Below are 11,992 nucleotides of genomic sequence, written 5' to 3'. Positions count from 1 at the left end.
TTAATTTCTCTATCGAGTAAAAGTTATATCGCGATACATATCGTTATCGTTCTATCGCCCAGCTCTACACAGAATACGTCACATCTGAATTTGATTTAAATTTGTTTGAGTGCAGAAGCAGTGCAGAGAGTAAGAGCAGGAATAACTTAGATGATTCTGATCAGTTGCCAAAAACAAGCCACAGAAACCACAGATTTAATCCTCAAGCTTGTCCTTGAGGCAAACATTACAAAGCGTTAAATACAGGGCTGTGTTGTAAGCATCAAAATTGTGGATTTACTTATGAATGGGATTGCATAAAATGGTAAACACAGGCCAAGAACCAATGTGGTTGAAATATTAGCAGTCTCCACCAGGGGACATCATAAGCTTTTAAGGTCTTAAGCTCAGACAGTCTTAAATTCACTCCATGAGACCTGTCAGATTAAAAATTACATGCAGGTTATACAACAAATGCAAATACTTCTTGATAAGAAAATCTTAAGTTGCAGAAAAATTACACATACTGTAAAAAGTATTGGTAAAATAAACATTTAACCAAATGGAATTGAAATAAAAAGGCCGGCTGGAAGACTTGATGTCTCAGCCGGCAATAGCATTGTCAAGAGTCAGTCAGTCTTCATGTGCTTCTGTCTTGTTTCCACTTTTATGTGTTTATTATATCATTTGTCTGTACTATTTGTATTGTTTATGTAAAATAAGCAGTCCTCTGCAGATACACCACAATAAAGAGTAAAAAAATAAATATACACTTTAGGACTAGGGGTAAAGGGATCAATAACAATTTAAAATGTATATTTTATATTTTGTTGATTTAAAGTTTCACACACAACCCGTTTTTAAAGTTAAAAAAAAAGAGAAACTTCCACACTAGAGGCCGGGGATGGAGCCTGCCTATTTGCCTGACGCGCTGTCAACTTTACGCAGTAATGTGAGAGGTGGAATTGCTTGTTTGTTTATTAAAGTAATTAAAAAGTTTACAGAGCAATGTGATCGGCTTGCGATTCAAACCCTTAAAACATCACAGGCTCTAATGCAACAAGGGGAAACTCATTGTGCTGTGGTCAACAAAAACTAAGGCTACCCAGCCCTCCTCTCTGTCAAAATCAAACCAGTGAAAGACAGACTGACAACACCCTCTTAATGTCACCGTTGGCACCCACGTGACTCCCGTTACACATCACCATAGCAACCAAACAAATGAAAACCCAGTGATCATTGAAATTGAATAAATTTAATTATGGCTCCTACAAGGAGAAACGAGCAAAAGATACAGGTAAGCAGATGTGTCATTGGATAATGGCAGGTCATGTATCCTAAAATATTAAGAATCAGAATACTTTATTAATCCCTAAGGAAATTATGTGGGTTACAGTTGCTCCAAGAAGAAATGGTAAAAATAGTAACAATAACAGACTAAACTTCAAACAATATATACAATAATATAATATTAATTAGTCATTATCAATGACTAATTAATGATTTGTCCTCTTCTCATTGTATGACGAATTATGATGTCTGTTTAGTAGCCGTTTGCATACTATGTATACTCTCTCTCTCTTCATATGTGTGTGTGTGTGTGGGGGGGGGGGGGGGGGGGGGGGGGGGGGGGGGGGGGGGTGGCGCCAGAGGGAGTGTTCGCCCAGGGCACCAAACAGCCTAGGACCGCCACTGATTATAATCATAGCCTTAGTAGTATTTTGAACTCCACTAAAAGCTAGACCTGTATCCTTTTCTCACTCAGCAGTGAGTGTCTTTCTTATCCAAAATCATCCTGGCCAATGGTCATAACTCCCGTACCTAATTTAAAACTTTTAACTCAGTGGTTAACCCTTGCCCGGATATGCCTTTACCGTATTCTCAGGCTCTTTGTGAGCGATTTCAAATTCACTTTTTAGATAAGGTCTCATCTCTTAAGTCGTCCCTTCCCCCTGTTTTATGTCCTCTCCCCATTCCTGAGTGCATTTCAACTTTCCACCAGTTTGAGCCTGTGTCACTTTTGTCTCTTAGGCGGTTAGTTGATCAAATGAATAACACCAATACTGTGCTTGACATTCTTCCATCTCGCATAGCTAAGGACTGTTTTGATGTAATTGCACCTAGCATCCTATTTCTTCTTTCTCCTTGCTCTCAAGCTGTGTTCCTTTCGCTTTTAAGCATGCTGTAGTCCACCCGATTCTTAAAAAAAGAAACTCTGACTGTTTCTTCCTTTTAAACTACAGACCGATCTCTAAGCTCTCGTTCTTGTCCAAGATCCTGGAGAGACTAGTTCTCTCCCAGCTCCAGGCGTACTTGGACACGAACAATATTGCTGAGAAATTTCAATCTGCTTTTAAGCCATTGCATTGCACTGAAACAGCGTTGGTTAGAGTTCTTAATGATATTCTTGTAATCACAGATACTGGATGCTCTATGGTCCTCGTTTTACTGGACCTCTCTGCGGCCTTTGATATGGTGGACCTAGAGCTGGGCAATAGAACGATAACGATATGTATCGCGATATAACTTTTACTCGATAGAGAAATTAAACTATCGCGATAGACCTCGCCGCTCTTGTCCTCTTAAAAAAAAAAAAAAAAAAAAAAGGTCAGCCAATCCAAATTAAGTAGCGCAGAGCCAAACCAATCACAGCCGCAGCGTCACGTCGCGTGACTTGTTACGTACAGCACAAGTGCCAAGCCGCACGTGTGTTTGTTTGGGAAGCAGCCAGCCACCGTACCGCCCGGGTAATGGAGGAAATGAGTGTGCCGACTAGAAAAATCAACCGAGCGTGACCGAAGAGAAAACAGATGATGGTTCCAACGCCGGAGAGATTGTCGAACGGAAGAGCCATACAAGCTCCGTAGTGTGAAGGTATTTCGGCTATTTCAAGTCTGACAAAAAACAGAGTAGCGTGCACTGTAAATTGTGCCGAAAGCAAGTCTGGAAATACAATAAACTGGTGCATGCGTCACACTGTGCGCCACGTTATTGTTTCGGTGAAATGAATTTCTACAATATTGTTACTGTTAATTCTACTCTCTGCAGTGTTTAAATGCTTACATATACACACAGTTATTGTCCCTCCACACATACGACTCGGTTCTGCTTCTACGCCCCAGCTTTGTTTACTTTTTCCCACCGAGGCTTCTAGACTTCTGATTGGCCAACATTTCTGCACGGTTAGGAATCTAGCGCCACCTGCTGCTTTGGCATGTTCATAGCAGCGTTTTCCTTCATTTCTGCCTTTATGTGTGGACGGGATTATTTTTTAAAACGAAAACGGAAAATCTCCGTTTTCAAAAATACCCGTGTATGTGTGGACGTAGCCTCAGTCTCTGACTGGAAGCGCTAATTCGTCATTCGGCTTTTGTCAGACTAAAGTAGCTGTTAAAACTGTTTGAAAAGCTCAGCTATACAACAAGGAGAGATCGAGAATTTCCTTTTAGTTCTCAGTTTATTTGATATTGACAAAAGTTAGTCAGTTTTGTCTGTTCTTCTGTAAAACAAACTAAGATTTATTTTTAGAATTAATATTTTGTTTCTAAGTGGAATTGACAATTTAGTCTGTTTCGTTTGTTCTGTTTTGAAACTTAAACGCTTTAGCGGCTGCCTTTTGTGTAGTTTGCAATATTTGCCTTTATTTATCTGAAAAAGTCTCATGTTCCTTAAGTACATCTACCCTGTTGAACTTATTATGGGAAATAAATATATAAAAACAAGCTGCTGATTATTTCACATTTTACTTGTGAGCAACGGCACATTTAAATCTTACAAATATAGTTATTTGGCTGATATCGTGATAGATATCGTTATCGCCTGAAATGGAAAAAAACATATCGTGATATGAAAAAATCTTATATCGCCCAGCTCTAATTCTGTGTAACATGTCATATGATATTTTAAATCGTTAAACACCACTTTCTAGATGTTGACAGTACATACCACACTTGTGAGAATCACAATCACTTGTGAGGGTTTTTTTTGCCAATTTTTCAGGCAACAAGTCATTAAATTGACCTTGAAGACCTTGTTGGATGTCAGCCATGTGATTTTAATGCATTGTTATCATGACCCACTCTACACTCCTACAGAGTTTTATCAGAATCCATTCAAAACCTTTCGAGTTATCGTGCTTACAGACAGAATGATCACACACAGTCGTGCAAACGCTACCAAAAGGACGTAAGAATGATTTTCTATGAATTTATTTTCAAATCAACAACTCGTCTCGCCTCGTGGAACTTCGCTAATGTTGACGGTGATTTGGCGCCACCTGGTGGACATGACGTCACATTGCAGCCTGTGTCTGCTGTTATCCTCGATGGCGGTGAGTTCTGCTGCTGTTGACATGAGTGTATTTTTCTGTCTGCCTGTTTTAAGCATAGCATTTGAACTGTCAGGCAAGAAATTTATAAATTTGCCTTTTAACTTACCCCGTATTTGCCATTTAAGCTTTGACTTTCAAAGAGTCTAACGATGCTTTAAGAACCATTACTCATCTCACACATTATATTTTTGTATATTTCATTATATTAATGTTTTATTTTTGTATTTTTTTTATTTCAGTTTACAGTGGGCTTCTTTTTCCTGACTTTACTTGTAAGTAACTAACTGTAATAATCTTGCAGTACTACGGTGTTTTTATATTTTACATGTGACTGTTGCATTGTGGGTCCTCATTGGTTTGACATTTCTGATTCTACTATGTTTGGTCCTTTTCACACCAGTGACAGTAAACATAACCCTTAAATTATAATACAGTGTCAGTGTAAGGCTTCTCTCTGATCTGATATTGATAACAGCTTGCTATTACACTTCCTTGCAGTCATTATAATATTTAACAACTTACTTCCCCATTTAGTAGAATAGTTTTGATATTGATATATTAGGGGCCTTAACATCATATATATTTATTTATTCTAATATATATATATTTTTGCTCATTGGCAGGATTGATATGTGCAGAATTAAAGCTATGTGGACTTGAATATGACAAATATGCAACAGCTCCCAGTGGTAACTTTCAATGGTGTTATTGTTTCCACAATGCAGTGGAAATTGCAGAGCACTGACTCGGAGTGTTAAGTGACCGACCTCAGTGCTGTAGCCTTTCTTCAGCTGCCTGTGTTATTTGTGTGCCAGGCTGTTGCATGTCTTCAGCGCTCAAACTTTGGTAGAGGCAGCGCTCGGCGTGTGAAGAATGGTGGGAAATGCAAGCCCCCCACTCCCCCTGCAGTGCACCTTTCTTTAGGATACTTCTTTAGTACTCTCAACGTGTAGTCTTGACATCATGGGAAAAAGAGCTACTGAAACCACAGTGGGAACAAACAGCACGTGCATCATATTTCTGTGATGCCTGGATCCACACAGTGGTATGATAAGCTAGGAAAGGAGGTCTGTTTAAAAGGTTAGAGTAGTATTTTATGTTTTAATAAACCAAATTGTGCCAGTATTGGAATCAGCGAGTTTTAGTCTACATTTTAGATAATAAAGGGGAAACTGTTCTTATGTTGCCAGTGTCTGAAGCATAAAAACATACGAGAAATCAGACAGATTTGTTGCCAAGCATGTGGCGTTCTATTCACTTATAGGAAAAAAAGGTGTTTCTTATTTTTGTTTATTACAGTGTCATTTGAGCAATAGCGCTAATTTCAGATTCACAGAGTGCGTCGCATGATCGGAGGGTAACAGGTTTTAACCGACGTGCCTTGAGCAGAAGATAAGTGAGGAGGGGAAAGAGCAAGTGCTTTATAGGGGGAGAGGGAGGGTAGGAGGGAGTGAGGACAAGCGGGTAGGAGGCTTGGAGAGGGAGAGCGAGAGAGAGAGCGGGTGGGCGCTGTGAAATCCGTTAACAGGGGAGCTCTGTGCATTTGTTAGACGTCTTGGCTGCTTGCCCAACTTGGCTCATTGTAATCAAGGCATGATCGTCGACTCCAGCCAGCCCTCTCTGCCGCCACGGCTGCCTTGCGCCTGGACCCAGCCCAGCTCCCAGCGCTGACATGGAAAGACCAGTGAGTGCCTTCTCTCTTCTTCCCCCTCGCTCTCCCTCTCTTTTTTTAGTATTAGGTTCCCCCTCGTTTCCTCTTCTGCTCTGTCGCAGTTTCAGCTGTGTCTCTGGCTCTTTCTCTCCCCTGCTGTCGCTCCCGTAGGTGGCAGGATCGCCGGGTAGGAGGTGGTGTGTGTGTGTGTGGGGGGGGGGGAGCCTTGGCAGCTTTCTCCCTACAGGCTGCTTCCTCCCCCTTTTGCCCGTCTGTCCGGGCATGGATGCCATCCGCTGGCAGGGTCTGTGTGCCGTTTGATCGCGTGAGGGTGTTAGCTGTGCTGCTGCACTGTCACAGGTCTCCAGGAGCCAGAGGTTTGCCATTTCTGCAAAGATTCTCCCCACTTTTTGGTTCGTTGAAGCGGGCGTTTGCTTCACTCTCCGCCATTGGCCTCCCTGAGAATCGGAGTCGACAGCGAGTTTCTCTGTTGCGCCTATTCTTGGTGGTATGTCCTCATGGTCTGTTGTGTTTGGGTACCCTGACAACTAAGAGCAGTGAGGTAACCACTTTCCAGCCTGTTCGCCCCTTTGAATGACTCCAAACTTTTTTCACAACCACTGAGCTTTTTGCAGGTTCCCAGACGATTTCAGGATATGTAGTTGCCGTCATTTTGCAAAAAATCAGACCGATTTGAGAGCTCAGTGTGAATTCAACTATTCAGCATCCCAGTGGCAGCCATTCCTTGCAGTGATGGAAAAAAAACATGAATAGATTCCTTGCGGTCCTCATAGTGAGTCATCGTTATGTGCTAGAAACCTTGACTTGTATGTCGTCAGTGAAGCAACAGTGGAGGATGACTGACTCACTTTGGCACATCTACGTCCTATGCATGTCAGGATGGTCTGACCCCTCAGAGTCACTTATGCAGAGAGTGGAGAACAGGACACTTCAAAATGAATTATGTTTTCCTCACAGATGCAAACAAGCAGAAGTGGCAAATTCTCTATTTGCCGGCGTTACTGTCACTTCTCCAGAGCTGTGAATAACAACAGATGATGCCGACAGTGATTCAAAGAGGGAGACACATAGCTGATTGATTTGACAGTGAATGTTGTTCATTCAGATTTAATCCCGTACTGCTGTTTATGTTTGAATTCTTTCTAAGAAGAAAAATGGTGTTGGCTTGCTATAAGAGAAGAAGTACTGATAATTGAAATAGTCTTGAAATGACAAGTCTGCTCTATTTTAGCTTTGGCACATATTCTATTCTATTCTATTCTATTCTATTCTATTCTATATTTGTGTATCACATCAGCCACACTCAAACTTGTGCAGGACTTTATTGTGTCTTTTATTTTCAATTAAGCCACGGTTTACAAAATCAACACAATGTTGTGCTACATAAGAGTTTAAGCAAGCAATTGTAACAACAAACTCATATTTGTGACCTACATTTAGGTCATAAATAAATGGATTATTTGGATCATTTTCTCACAGACTTCTATATAATTTGCCTGATTTTGGAATCATCCCCCCAGTGGCGATGAGAAAGATTGCACTTTGCTTTTATCAGCTTCTGAGGCTATATCCTTGAATTACTGTTTGCTTTAAAGAAGGTAGCATAGCCTCTTTTAGCCGCTGGGCTCCAGAGGAGTGCTCCTGTTTCACCAGTTTTCTGAGCCACACTTTGGACCCGGGAGTAAGGGAGGGAGGGAACAGGAGGCTAAGCTGCTGCAGGTTAAAGGAAATTAACTCTTTTTCATGCAGAAATCTGATGCTTCACTGTCCCTGCTCTGTGAACATCTGTGCACATTTAAGAGTCCTTTAACTTAATGCCTGCCCTTGCTTTTACAGTTACAGTTGGTATAATATGATAAAGTGAGGTTCTCTCTGAATGAAGCAGGCTGAATGAGAGCACATGGAGCACATTTTCAGTATGGAGCCTCTATTTGTGCCCTGCTGATTGCATTGGGGTATTTAAATTTGGTCTGCATATGCATTCAGCTCGTGTAACTGAGCTTCATGATGAATGCTCCATCTGTGGTGGGTGTGAGGATCTATCAGTGTTATTAGTGTGTTATTAGTGTGCACACTGCTGCACACTGATGTACACAGGTGCCTTTTTAAAATAATTGTCAGTCCAGCTGATCAGCTGATGGTTACTTCACCTGTCAGCCTTGGTTTCTCCTCTGCTTGTAAGCAGGTTTTATATTGTTGCAGTTGCTTATTTAAATGTCATTGTAATTATGGTCAAACTCACAATATATACAGAAATACAAGAATAGAGCTGAGTGCTGAATGTAGGCATTTTGTTCTTTATTGATAAATGTGTCTAGAACAATAATATCAGATTCTTTACACTGCTAAAGCAGGTGTGTATGGTTTGGTTTGTAATCTTATTTGCTCATTGCTTAGTATAGAACAAAAGTTTTTCATTTCTAGACTATTGTTTGCGGTGCAAATTAAATTTGTTAAGTAATGAAAGTGTTTCACACACACCAAAAAACAGCTTGTTAGAAACATTGATGATTCTCCAGGGCTCTGCAGTAAAGTGGTCCAAGTGCTAAAAGGCATGTAGGCAGTTAAAATAGAGTCAAGAGAGTTTATGGAGGTCTCAATGGAGTCCTTTGAAACTTGTACGACAGTATTTCAGTTAGAGGTCTGGACATTGCTACAACACCTTGGTTCTTTTAATTTTTTCAGCCATTCTGTGGTAGATTTGCTGCTGTCTTGTTGCATGAGCTTTATACCTTTATCTATCAGACAGATGACCTCACATTTGACTCTAGAATTCCTTGGTATATAGAGGAGCTCGTGGACTTCAAGGTGTCCAGGTTTTATAGATGAAAAACAGGCCGAAGACATCAGCCCTCCACCACCGTACTTGACAGTTGCCATGAGGTCCTGGTGTGCTGGTACGTGCAGTTTTATGCAGTTTTATGGCCAAACATCTCCACACTAATCTTCCCTGTCCAAAAGACATTGTTTCAGAGGTCTTGTGGTTTGTTCAGATGTAGCTTTGCAAAGCTAAGCTTTGCTGCCATGTTCTTTTAGAGAAAAGATGGCTTTCTCCTCTGTACTGTCACAAACTTGAACTTTTAACATGTTAACTGAGGCCTGGTATTTTTTCTGAGCATTGTATAGTTTGAGCTTGAGGTGATCCATACCAGCTAACGGCCAAAAACCCTCTGCTTCTATAGAGGTGGACACATTTGGTGATGTTCTTTTTAATCTAGTGCATTTGATTGGCAGCAGCTGGATTCTACTTGTAATTTGTGGGGAAGCAGTAAGTGTTCTTTTTCACACAGCTGTGTTTGGAAAAATAAGAAACCTTTCACTGTCAAAATGACTGCAATTTGTCTCCTAGGTTCCCACACAAATGTTTAAAGAAGAAGTGATGCAACAAAGTGGCAACATTACTCCAGTCCTAAAAGAATTGTGAAACCTGTTGGATGCATGAACTTCAACATGAGACTGGGTTATTTCTGAGCTTGTGCCATATCCTGTTTGTTTTATTTCCAGTGAACAGTAGGGTTTTATTTAAATTTCACATGGCACCCCACCTGTGAGAAAACCAGGTTTAATGAAGCCATAGAAGCCTCAAAATAAGATCAATCTGATGAAATGTAAATGTTTTTATTTTTCTAATGAATACCTATAAATGTCTCATCCCAGACCTCCAGTGACATGATGCCTAAGAGGGATCATGAGAAGGACCTGGAGCTGGACAAGAAGATTGAGGCTCTCCGCAGGAAGAATGAAGCTCTCATGAAGAGGTACAAGGTGAGAAGAAGCCTTCACATATAGAAAAGCTTCTGAGGTTTTATGTGTGGAGCTTGCAACTCTTTCAGGTTTCCTAATTACTTTATTGTTTGTAGGAGGTAGAGGAGGACAGGAAAAGAGCAGAAGAGGAAGGAATGGCACTGCAGAGCCGGAAGGGCAAAGCCGACGATCTTACCATCACAATCAGCAAGTCCGCTAGTGTGAGTGTCAGCAAAAATAATGATAATAATAATTTTATCTTTAATTCAAAATCCCAACACGTCTCAGTTTTACTACCTGAATAAGAAATGCTGCTCTATTTAATAAAGGAAATCTGTCAGCTTGACTCTTTGGGCTTAAATTATAAAAAATACATGAAATAAGTTAAACTACAGAAAACGTTCTGGTACATCATTCCTCAAGTGGAAAGTTTTGTTAATGTGCAAAAAAAGAAAAAAACAGGAATTTCTGTTATTTAAATGTTTATTTATTACTTTGGTGTTGTATGAAAGACTGTGGGGGAGGTCTCCATCAGTAGGAAATGCTGTACAATTTATAAGAATACAATTAAAAGGAAAATATTTTCACATTTTTCAAAGATGTCCAGTGGGCCGGTTTGGAGTCTCTGCCCCCCCCCGGCCTTATATTCGACACCCCTGGTTTTTAAAAAAAGCTACATTAACTAATATCCCACAGTGTTGTCTTTGCATTTGATAGAACCCATCTGTTCTATCAAATGCTGTTAACTACATCAATATTTCATATATTTCATAGACTGTCCTTTTCTTTGATTGGAAGCAGGATAGTCGTGTGGTGGTGACAAAGCCATTCAGTGGCGGTTCACCAGCTGGGAAGGGACAGCAGGAAGCCGGACCTGACAGAGGGGGAGAGGCTCCTCCACAGACTGCTGGCCGAGGACACAGGAAGCAACTAACGGTCACCATGGCTGGCAAAAAGGTAAATTAGCTACAAGGAAAAAGTGACAAGGACCCAATACAGGAGAGCCAAAACCCCATTAGCTTAAAGTCTAGTTATATTGTAACAAGGAAGAATGCCACAAAATGTTTTTATAAAGATCTGTAATTTAAGAATTACAAATATTTCTGGTAGTTTTTTTTTCTTTCTTCTTGCATAGGCAAGAATGTGCATCCAAAAGAGTGTTGGCGCATTTAAAAGACTCTACTCTGTAAACCATGGGATGGCTGTGTGGGAAAATCTCAATGGACTTATTGAACAATGAGGTGGAACCATTTCATAGCAGGATGAAATAGATCTCTTAGAACAACTTTCTAAAGATGTCCCTTAGAAGTCTTGGAGCCACACCGGGCCAGCAAATCAAAATATAACACAACAAAGCAACTGGATCTCCATACATCCATCCATACATACATACTAGGGGTGCAACAATACACAAAATTCACGGTTCGGTTCGATACTTTGGTGTCACGGTTCGATATTTTTTCGATACAAAAAAATGTTCGTGCTTTTTTAATTTGTCATTTATTAAAATTATAAATATATATTTTAACTCAAACGTACAGTTTTTAAATTTAATGTTGCTGAAACAACAAAATAAAAAAAAATAAATCTATCTGATCGAGAAATCGCTCATCTTTGGAAAAGAGAGTTTATTACAGAGAAATGGCTCTTATAAAATAAAAGCTCTACTATCCGCTTCTTCTGGGCTATATTCTCAGCAGCATATTAAACATATCAGGTCCCCATAAGGAGAATCCTGTGCTAACGGCTGTCTAAATGACTCGGGTAAAGTTTGTAGCATGCATGCTTGTTGTTTTTGTCTGCTTCCACTTGTCTTTGCACTAGGATGATGTCGGAGTAAATGTGCAGTCATATCCGTTGTGTTCCCACTAGTGCTGTCAGGTTAATCTCATTGAAATGACCTTAACGCCACAACACGGCAAATCTCCGTTAACGAGCTACCGCGGATCGCCCGTGCGTGAGGCTGGACGTCCAACACGTTAACGAGCTAACTGCACTAACACACTAGCTCCCACCCATGTAATTGAGCACTGTGTGGCACATCCAACATACAGGGAGTGCAGAATTATTAGGCAAGTTGTATTTTTGAGGAATAATGTTATTATTGAACAACAACCATGTTCTCAATGACCCCAAAAAACTCATTAATATCAAAGCTGAATGTTTTTGGAAGTAGTTCTTAGTTTGTTTTTAGTTTTAGCTATTTTAGGGGGATATCTGTGTGTGCAGGTGACTATTACTGTGCATAATTATTAGGCAACTTAACA

General features: G+C 40.3%; 1 protein-coding gene across 3 annotated transcripts in view; it reads left to right on the top strand.

Annotated features, from left to right (window-relative positions):
* Window positions 1-5,566: 5,566 nt before the first annotated feature.
* ccdc9b (coiled-coil domain containing 9B) overlaps window positions 5,567-11,992 on the top strand; it is a 22,433-nt gene continuing 16,007 nt past the window's right edge. Inside the window, exons 1-4 of one of the 3 annotated variants that reach the window (XM_005742804.2) lie at window positions 5,567-5,993; window positions 9,639-9,746; window positions 9,842-9,946; window positions 10,527-10,682. In XM_005742804.2, the coding sequence (XP_005742861.1) occupies window positions 5,982-5,993; window positions 9,639-9,746; window positions 9,842-9,946; window positions 10,527-10,682 (381 nt within the window). In that variant the 5' untranslated portion in view covers window positions 5,567-5,981. The other 2 variants (XM_013913288.1, XM_005742803.2) reach the window with 2 other exon arrangements.

This window comes from Pundamilia nyererei, unplaced genomic scaffold, assembly GCF_000239375.1.
Source record: "Pundamilia nyererei isolate P.nyererei 1_Seehausen unplaced genomic scaffold, PunNye1.0 scaffold00123, whole genome shotgun sequence".
In the NCBI taxonomy this organism is placed as follows: domain Eukaryota; kingdom Metazoa; phylum Chordata; class Actinopteri; order Cichliformes; family Cichlidae; genus Pundamilia; species Pundamilia nyererei.
This window is presented reverse-complemented; position numbering and strand designations above follow the sequence as displayed.